The 10,146-nt window shown below is 47.7% G+C and overlaps 1 protein-coding gene across 2 annotated transcripts; it reads right to left on the bottom strand.

The window, feature by feature from the left end:
- Positions 1–831: 831 nt before the first annotated feature.
- Positions 832–9,656, bottom strand: larp6a (La ribonucleoprotein 6, translational regulator a). Of its 2 annotated transcripts, XM_052042464.1 has the most exons (4): positions 9,172–9,656; positions 8,248–8,434; positions 3,058–3,162; positions 832–2,376 (listed from the first exon to the last, which is right to left on the bottom strand). In XM_052042464.1, the coding sequence occupies exons 1-4, from the start codon at positions 9,597–9,599 to the stop codon at positions 1,288–1,290; spliced, it is 1,809 nt and encodes a 602-aa protein (XP_051898424.1). In that variant the 5' UTR covers positions 9,600–9,656; the 3' UTR covers positions 832–1,287. The 2 variants fall into 2 exon arrangements, with proteins under 2 accessions (XP_051898424.1, XP_051898425.1); XM_052042465.1 differs by lacking the exon at positions 3,058–3,162.
- Between the last annotated feature and the right edge of the window lie 490 nt (positions 9,657–10,146).

Here is a 10,146-nt window from a genome sequence, read left to right as displayed (position 1 = left end):
TGTGGCTCCAGAATGGGATTGATGTTGCTATATCCCCTTTAGCCAATTTGCTCTAGTAGGAAATATACTACTGGTGATTTTCTGCAGCAGTGGCTCTCTTGTTCACCTTGAAGTGAAGCAGTACAATCTAGGCTGTGATTACTGAGCAAGTGCTGTATCCTGGGTATTATCCCATCTGTGGGCAGAAATGAGAAATCATGGCACAGACTTGGCCAACTGTTGTACTACCTCATTGCTAGGAGGGTAAAAGTGTCGAATCTAAGCAAACAACAGCAGCAGTTGCTTGCCCAAATGGTACACACAAAGTGAGTTTCAAAATACTCTACTGGCTATTGAGGTACAATGTGACCATGGTAACTAGCTGCAGTTTCAGTAAAACCTTGCTACAGTATGCTATGAGCCAATCACCTAGTTCATCTTCTCCAACATTAAGTTATTTAATCCAGCACCTTATTTGTCTAAATGGCTGTGGGACTTTGAAGAAAACTTGCACAAATTTGAATTTTGCTAAAAACCATTTGCTGTTGATTTGTCATGCCAGTTACATAGAACAGGAACAAACAATTTAACTTGCAAGCAAATCAATAAACAAACTATAACCTATTCAAGTACAGGTCCTGTAGTGTAGTTAAGCATTCAGGAGCTCAGATCACTATTCCAGAGACACACTGGCTTCTGATCTGGCCCATAACTTGACAATATCAACTGGACCAGTATTTCTGATTCACCCCTCTTGGCTTACAAAGGCAGTTACCTTCTAAGGAGGCAGAGGGGGAATATGCTCATAAAATCAGAGCAAAAACTGTTTGGAAGCAAGGATCACTCAACATAAAACAGTACAAGAATGCTTAATCTGCATTTATTCACATCACAGCAATATACACCATCTTTTCGTCCAAGTGTGAATACCAGCTCAGCACTCTGGACAACAACATCCCTTTCTGTACCTTTAGTCACAACCTAATCAACTCCAGGTCCCCTGACAACCAACTGTACTTTCATAGCATTGTCAGGTTAGTGAAAATGTCAATGTTGGGTTAAGATACTGCCCACTTGTAAACAATAGCTCTAAAATAAAAAAAAAGGGTAGGATATTTCACCCAAAAACTTGAAATTAAAAAAATGCAGTTTACTCCTGCAGTTACATGAAATACCAATGGAACGCATAGTAAAATGGATACCTTTAAATCACATTGTATCTGGTTTAACTGAAATAATTTCAATTTACCACAAAGTCCAGCATAATTCCAAAAGGATAACTAGGGAAGGTTACAAAAGTAAAGAAACTCAGATTACAAGTGGCTTACTCCTCTCTACAAGAGTTTGGAATCCTTTTGTACCATCTGGGCCTCGGGGCAGTCGTACCACTCCTGCAGGCAGCCCACCTGCACTATGCATTTTTCTTGAAAGCATGGGGCTGCCAACTGGCGTATTCTCATGTGATATTCCCTGTGCTTGCTTTCGTCTTTGTACCCAGGGGCTGCCCGATGGCGTGGTGCTGCTGTCAGATGAATAGTCAGTCCACTTATTTCCAACCTCAGTATTTGCAGCAGCACAAAGCTTAGCATCTGCGGTGAGTGGGGATTTCTGCAGAGCCGTGTCTTTCCGTTGCATTGATGGGCTGGAACGTGGGCTGTTCCACGGACTAGCTCGGGGAGAAGTGTTAGGACTCAGGTGATTGTTTTTATAGGTGTTGGGGCTCAGCTGATTATTGAGTTTAGGCTTGCGGCTAAGCATAGGAGATGCTGGGTTGCTCTCTGGTTCTGAAGAGCTGCATGCTGAGGAATCTTCACATGTGTACTGCAACTCTTCCACTCGCTTATTGGCAGACTTGTTCTTCACCTCGTTCTTGCCAACATCTTCAGCTTCTTTGTTCTTCTCTCTGACAACTTTCTTCTTTGGTGGTTTCATTCCTATTAGCACCACCTTCATTCCCTTTTCATCGGTTTTCCCTAGTGATTCATGCGCCTTGATTGCCGATTCAACATCTTCAAACTCGACAATGACACAGTCTTTTGTTCCCAGCTGTGAGTAGCGATTGCTCAGTCTTTTCACATCTGCAGGAAGCTCTTTCCCTGGCTTCAGAACACGAACAGAGATGACTGGACCAAACACACCAAATGCCTTCAACACATACTCCATTATATTCTCTTGCAAACCAGCGTTTTCATATTCTAGATTATGATTTAAAACTTGAAATTCTGGACACAAATGCATATCATATACCAGCAGCATCCGACTCGGAAGATGTTCACTGGGGAAAACTGGAACTGCTGTCTTCCTTCTCACTTTTCGCCCCTCTTCATTTAGTTCCAAAAGCTCTGAGTACTTTAGAGCAAAGGCAGTTGTTTGCCAGTCATGAGTTAGGTGTTTCACCTAGAACAAAAAAAAATCAATCTTATCCTTACCTAAACATTCAGGAATGAGAAACTGTACAATTCACTAACACAATTATAGCAATAAAATACCAAAGGTAAAAGCATGAGCCAATTTTAATACCACCCCCGATTTAAACTTGAGATTAAGGAAAAATTAACAGTCAATTTATCCAATTAGGGAAAATCATACCATGACCACGTTACAATTTAACTTCATCCTATTTCAAGTCACAGTGCCATGGATTTGGGTGGAAGGAAAATATCCGTCATAGAGCAATACAGCACGGATACAGGTCATTCGGCCTAACCAGCTCTTGCTGACCATGGTGGCCACCCAGCTGGTCCCAATTTCCTGTGTTTGGCCCATATCCCTCCAGACCCCGCCCCTCCATGCACAGTACCTATCTAAGTACTTCTTAAATGATACTATTGTACCTGTTTCACCCACATCCTCTGGCAGTTCATTTCATATATGCACCACCCTCTGGGTGAAAAAGTCACCCCTCCGGTCCCTTTTAAATCTTTCCCCTCTCATCCTAAATCGATGCCCCCTTGTTTTGGACTCCCCTTCCCTGAGCAAAAGACTGTTATCAATCACCTTGAGGAATGTTAGGAGGAAGGAACAGAAAGTAGGTGGGCGAGAAGGACCAGGTTCTTTCTAAATTAAAACAAAAATCACCTGGTCTAGATTGGATGCATCCCAGGTTACCGAAGGAAGCAAAGGCAGGAATGGGCATGAGCATCGACCAGAAGCTTCCCTCGGATGTGGAAGTGATGCCAGGGACTGCAGGATTACAATATCAGACATGAGAGTTAAACTGGTGAACTGCGAGAAGGAATGGAAAAGCTTAAAGCACTGTTGAGGAAGAAGCCAATTCTCTCCTGTAGTGCCAATATAACTGAATGAACAGGAAAATGCATCCAAGTAGCTGATTAAGTTGTTTGGGCAACAAAAGCTTGATAAAAGGTAGCAAATGAATGCATTTACACAAGTTCAAACAAGTGTTTGATCGGGTCCACAGTCACTCAGAAAATGGAAGTGCATGGGACTAAAGTAATAATTGGCAATGGGAGAGCAGACAGTGATGAGGAACTGATGTTTTCCTTAAATAGAGCAGAGCATGAAACAGGTTCTCCACATAGCTCGGTATCAGGACCACCATTTTAATTGTTACGTTACAAAGCTGTGGACCCGAGTAGAAGGAAAAGTTCAAAATATTTTATGATTTAAATTTAGCACAGGAGCATAGGCTATCCAGACCTGCCCTGCCATTAATCAAGATCAAAGTTGATCACCTTCCTTAGCTTTATTTTATAGCACTATCCCTCAATTCCTCCAACATCCAGAAATCGATCATGCCCAAATGAATACAGGCCCAGGGTAGAGAATTCCAAAGATTCACTGTTTTAAGGTACCCCTTCTTCTGAAACTATGCCCCAACCTTGGATTTCTAAGCCAGAGGAAAGATCCTTTCTGCACCTAGCTTGTCAAGCACTTCAACAATTTTGTAAGTTTTGATGAGATTGAGATCTCCTTTCCATTCTCGTAAATTTGAGAATATAATCTGGTCTACTCATTCTCTCCTCCTACAGCAAACCCATCATCTTTGGAACAGTTTAGTGAACCTTCGCTGCACTTCCACTACAACTATATATTCTATCAGTCCAATCACTTGCTGCACCTGCACAATGACTTTGTGACCAAACCTCAGGCTCTTTGAACATCAATACCACCCAGTTTCTCAGTATTTAAAATATACTTTGCTTTTCTGTTTTGAGCACTAAAGTGGTGACCTCACATTATATCCATCTGCTATGTTCTTGCTCACTCACTCAGTTGTCCACATTATCTTGAACCCACTTTACATCATCATTACTCAAGCTCACCTTGTTTATTGTTGTCAGCAAACTTGGAAATATGACATTTTGTCCCCTCTGCCAAATCATTGAAATAGATTGTGAAAAGCTAGAGCCCCAAAGACCAATACCCCAGGTACTGGTCACATCCTGCCAACCACAGGATTTATTTCTATTCTTTGCATCGTGTCCAATAGCTAATTCTCATTCCGCATCAGTATATTTCCTACAGTTCCATGTACTCCAACCTTGTTGGCCAAACTCCTCTGTGGAACATCACTAAGCATTTTCTAAAATACCACAAACTTCAGTTATCCACAATCTATTCCACTCCTCACATGCTTACAGAACTCCAACAGCATTAATCAAACATGATCTTCTCTCCATAAATCCATGTTATCTCCATGTAATTCATTTTTATTTTAGGGTGTTCTGTTTCCCCACCACTAATGTTAGCATCAGTGTAAATATTGCTGTTGGCAAATGGACTAGCAAAATGGGCAGGTAAAGTCAGGGATACACTTGAAAGTAACTCAGAAGGCCGGTATGTATTTGAATGGGCCACGAGAAGAGGTAATCTGGAGATGAATATTCACCAGTCTTTTAACTTGATAGGTCATGCAAGCAGTGAAGAAATAAACAAAGTCATCAGGCCAAGTCTTTACAAGTCAATGATTAGACCTCAGCTAGTATATTGCTTCAACATCTGGGCACTACACAATATAGATGTTACCCAGAGAGTGTAGTTCTGGTTTATGAAAATGACTGAAGTTATTTGGAGAAATGGGTTAAGCTGCGATCATTGTGACGACAATAAAACCTCCTCGAGGAAGGTCCTAATGGAAGCCTTTGGATGGAGTGAGAAGGAAGAATGTAATTCCATAGTAATCAGGTCATATTTTAAATAATTGGTTACAGAATTAAAGGGGATGGGAGAGATAGATTGCATAACAATGGCCTGGTAAAACCTGGGAAATTATGAAATTCAAGCAGTAATTAATTCCTTAAACAAAGAACAAGTTTTCACATCAACTTGGTAGTTTAGGGACACTAATGTATTATCCTAATTTAAATCTATCAAAGCCCATTCTACCCCCTTCTCCATTTAGTTTCTCTGAGCTACCCTCAGAATGTCCCTCTGCATTCTTCATTGAGCCAGGGTTGATGGTAACTTAGGAGTCAGGGAAATGGCATACCATGTGGTAAAAGATCATGGTATACATTTCTACTGCTGCTGATGGTCCAAAACACCTTGGGATGCCCAGTTTTTAAGTTTCCACGTTGGTTTAGGTTTCATCCTATTTAGCTATACAATATCCAAGGTATGAAGGTAGGACCTTGTCACTGCAGGGACTGTGCAGTGGTCACTTCTAATAGAGAGATGCAGAGAGAGGACGAGGTAAAGTAGTCACTGCTGCAAACCCAGGCTGGTAGCCATTTCCTTCAGAACTCAACCAACTTAGGAGTGGCACGGAGGTGCAGCGAGTAGAACCACTGCCTCATAGCACCAGCTTCAGTCCTGACTTTGGGTGCTATGTGGTACTCTGGTCTCCTCCCAAAGACCTATGGGTCTGTAGGTTAATTGGCCACTGCAGTTCCCCCTGGTGTGTAGGTGAGTGACAGAATCATGTGGGAGTTGATGAGAATGTGGGTAGATTAAAAACTGATTAATGTAGGGTTAGTATAAATGAATGATGTTTGGCAAGAACTTAGTGGACCAAAGGGCCTGTTTCCATGCTCTCTCTCTACGACTCTACAACTTGGTCACTGGTGGCATTATCAAGCAATTCCTGATTATGGACATTGAAGTCACCACTAGAGCACCATCTGCACCCTTGCTGCTTTCGGTGTTTCCAAGTATTGTTCAACATGGAGGTGCACTGATTCACTGTTGAGGGAGAAACAGTAGGTGGCAATCAGGAAGACATTTCCTTACCCATGTAAGACCTGATACTATGAGACTTGACAATGTCTCTGGTCATTGGTGACGAGTACAAGAGCTACTTGTGATGGAGTCATTCCACATGGAAACAGGCCATTCGGCCCACCAGGTCTGCACTGACTATCAACCACCCATTCACACTAAATCCACTTTATTGTCCCTGTAATCTCAGCAACCCCCTCCCCACCCAAATTCTACCACTCACCTCCATACTAGGGGCAATTAACATACCGATCCACATGTCACTAGAGCTGTGAGGCAGCAGCAACTAGCTGCTCCACAGTGTTGCCCATAGTGTCCTAGTCATGCAGCACAGAAACAGGCCCTTTGCCCCACCTTGACCGCGCCTTGTGTGCAATTAAACACCAGAGCTTTTCAACACAATGCATTCTATCACTTTATCTTAACGTATGTGTCATCACTTCTGCCCTGCCGATGGAACAGGGATTGTAATGGAGGAGACTGGAACATTGTCCAGGGCATGGCTTGTGAGTATGACTAGGTCAGGACATTGTTTGACTAGTTAATGGGACAGTTTGCTCAACTGAGAACCTAATCCCCAGATGTTTGTGAGGACAACTACGAAAGAGCAACTGTGCTGGGAATGATTTTGATGTGTCCGAACTAAGTGCCTAGGTTGCTGTTGGGCAGAGTGATTGTTTTTATTGTTTGAATAAATGGTAATAAGATTAAGTACAACACACAAGGTGCTGGAGAAATTCAGTGGGTCAGACAGCATCTATAGAGGGAAATGAACAGTTGATGTTTTGGGTCGAGACCCTTCATCTGGACTGAAAGAGGAGAGATAGCCAGTATAAAGAGGTGAGGGAGGGAAGGGGTGGTGCAAGAGCTGGCAGATGATAGGCGAATCCAGGTGAGGGGGGGTGGTGGTGATAGATGAAGGAACAGGAATGATGTTAGAAGCTGGGAGGTGGTAGGTGGAAATGACAAAGGGCTGAAGCTGGAATCTGATAGGAGAGGAAGGTGGGCAGGGGAAGCAGTGGAAGGAGTGTGTGGGTGATGGGCAGATAAAGAGGGTGGGGAAGGCGAGAGTTAGGATGATGGGGGCCGGTGGGATCAGGAGGATGAGAAAAGGACAGAAGGGGAGTGGTTACCAGAAGTTTGAGTATTCAATGTTCATACTGCCAAGTTGGAGACCTCTGTTCCTCTAATTTGTGTTTACCCTCGACTTGGCAGTGGACAGACATGTTGGTGTGGGAATGGCAAGTGGAATTAAAATGGATGGTCACCGGGAGATCCCAGCTGGCACGGCAAAAGGAGCAAGGGTGCTCGATGAAGCGATCTCCCGATCCTTGGGGTTGGGGGGAGAGGAGAGAGGTGAGGAAGGTTGAGTGGACGAGGGAGTAACAGAGAGTAATCCCAGTGGAAAGCAGATGAGGAGGGGAAGATGTGCCTGGCGGTGGGATCCTGTTGTAGATCACAGAAAGTTGCGAAGAACGATGTGTTGGATGCATAGCTGGTGGAGTGGTAGTGAGGACTGGGGGAGCTCTATTCCTGTTCTGCCTGGGGGAGGGGAAATGGGGTGCGGGGTCCATCAATAGCAGTGGGGGGAGAACCTTGTTTTCTGTAAAGGGAGAACATCTCAGTTGTCCTGGAGTAGATAAAATTAAGTTGTTTGCTGGGTATTCAAGAGTCAACCACATGGGATTAATTCAGGTCAAGGATAACAAATTTCCTTCGGAGAAGTGATTAATGAACCAGATGGGATTTTACTGCAATCAGTGGTCATCAGTGCAAAACCAGTTGTTTTTCCAAATCCTTCCTCAGTTTCCATGGTGGCATTGTTCATTTGAGCTCTGAATTACTTGTTTGGCAGTTTGAGCACCATGCCAACACAGTATCCAACTACCGTGGAAAATAATCAGTTGGGACATCAGTGTTCTTTGGTAATGCAAGCATCCCTCATCTCCTGCAATCCAATGAATCCAACAAATGCTATAATTCAGCAAAGGAGCCAAATAGATCATACGTTCTACATTGGTGGTAATACTAAAAGTTTAAATGAAATTAATTAGTCTCAATGCAAGCTACAATAAAATTTAACGTTACCTTTTTGAAAGAGGTCAGTAGTTTAACACTGACATAGCCCATCTTATTTCTTCTCACGTGCTTCAGTAGAAACGCATCATTTTCCAGATAGTCATCGGAGAGATAATATTCAATCTGAGCAACAAGTTTCTGCAGCAGCTCAGGGTCAGGTGGTCTCCACTCACTTCCCACCTCTTCTTTGGCTTCACTGCAGTAAACATGGAGCTGGTGAACTGGTGCTCTCCCCCTCGTGCCTCCTCCCACCCCTTCCCTTCCTCTCCTAGCCCCCCACTCCCATCCCACCCCACCCCTTTCCCCTCCTGGCACCCCTATGCCTTCACCCCCACCATCCCTCCCTCCCCCAGCTCCACCACCCCACCTGCCCCTTACCCATCCCTCCTGCCCCCTCCCTCTCCCCCACCACCTCTCCCACCCCCATCCCCCACCCCATCCTCCGTCCCTTCCCCCACCCCGTCCCTGCCACTTCCGCCCCTTCCCCCTCACCACCTCTCCCCACCACCGCCCTCCCCTCCCCACACCACAGCACCCCTCCCCCACCCTCAACCCCCTCCACCACTCCTCCCCCTCCCACCCCGCCACCCCTCAATCCCCTCCGTCCACCCCTCCCCCTCCCAGCCCCCTCCCCCACCCCCTCCCCCTCCCAGCCCGCCACCCCCCCCCCTCCCAGCCCCCTCCCCCACTCCCTCCCCCTCCCACCCCGCCACCCCCCCTCCCCCTCCCACCCCGCCCCCTCCAAGCCCCCTCCCACCCCGCCACCCCCACTCCCTCCCCTCCCACCCCACCCCCTCCCACCCCGCAACCACTCCCTACCCCCTCCCACCCCCCTCCCCCCACCGCAACCCCCTCCGCCTCCCCTCAACCCCCTCCGCCACTCCCTCCCCGCCTCCCTCAACCCCCCTCCCCGCCCACCACAGGCCTCGGTACCTTATTTTTTTCGGCCCCGGACTCGCCTCCTCGTCGGTGCCGCTGCCGGCGGGCGGCTGGGCCGCGGGCTCCTCCTCGGCCGCCGCTACCTGGATCCGGACGAGCGGCGAAGGCGGCAGGGCCTCCCCGGAGGAAGGGAGCGCGTTCCCGGTCGCCGTCCCCTCCATCAGCCGCCCACCTGCCCACTCCGGCACCGAGGACGGGCCGGGGCTGCGAGCAGTAGCCTGGCCCGCGCCCCGAGGCCGAGCCTGGGCCGGAGGAGGAGCGCAGGGCGGGACTGGGGGCTGGACGTGAGCCAGCCCGTGGGGGCTGGGCCTGCGAGCCGGTGTAAAGAGCCAGTCGCCCGGGGCTGGCGCCAGGGACTCCCGGAGGGCCGGTGGCGCCAGGAAGGCGGCCCAGCGCAGCAGGGCGTTCTGTAGGTTGAACATTGGAGGCGGTGGGGCTCCAGCCGCAGCCCAGAGCCGCTTATCAAAGCCCCCGCCTCCCAATCAGGCAGAGTCCGGCCCCGGAGTGTGGGAGTGGTGGGGACGGGGGGTGGGGTAAGGGATAGGCGGAGGGTGAGGGTGAAGATGGGGGAAGGAGGGGGTTGAGGTGAGAGAGGGGGTGGGTGAGAGGGAGGGGAGAGGGTGAGGGAGGGCGTGGGGGTAGGGGGTGAGGTGAGGGGGGAGGGGAGAGAGTGAGGGAGGGGGTAGGGGTAAGGGGAGGGGGGTTGGGGAGGGTGATAGGGAGGGAGGGGAGGTAAGGGTCATGGTAGGGAGGGGAGGATGATGAGGAGAGTGGGGGGGGAGGGGAGGAGAGTGGGGGAGGGAGGGGAGGGTGATGGGGTAGTTGGAAGGGTGTGGTTGATGGGGTACAAGGAGGGGGGACCAGTAAATACACAAACACATTACAACATGGAAAGGATTTAATCTGCTGAATTTATCCCTGTTGATGTTTACCTACAACCAGTATCCTAATTCTTAAACTTTAAATCCC

Source organism: Pristis pectinata, chromosome 32 (assembly GCF_009764475.1).
Source record: "Pristis pectinata isolate sPriPec2 chromosome 32, sPriPec2.1.pri, whole genome shotgun sequence".
NCBI lineage: Eukaryota > Metazoa > Chordata > Chondrichthyes > Rhinopristiformes > Pristidae > Pristis > Pristis pectinata.
This window is presented reverse-complemented; position numbering and strand designations above follow the sequence as displayed.

Excerpts from the sequence above, each read along its gene's own strand:
- larp6a (XM_052042464.1), bottom strand. The coding sequence starts at position 9,599 with ATGTTCAACCTACAGAACGCCCTGCTGCGCTGGGCCGCCTTCCTGGCG. Across the intron at positions 8,435-9,171 it reads CCGGGGCCGAAAAAAATAAG|TGAAGCCAAAGAAGAGGTGG; the intron begins GTACCGAGGCCT and ends TGTTTACTGCAG. Across the intron at positions 3,163-8,247 it reads TACTGACCTCTTTCAAAAAG|TCCCTGGCATCACTTCCACA; the intron begins GTAACGTTAAAT and ends GTAATCCTGCAG.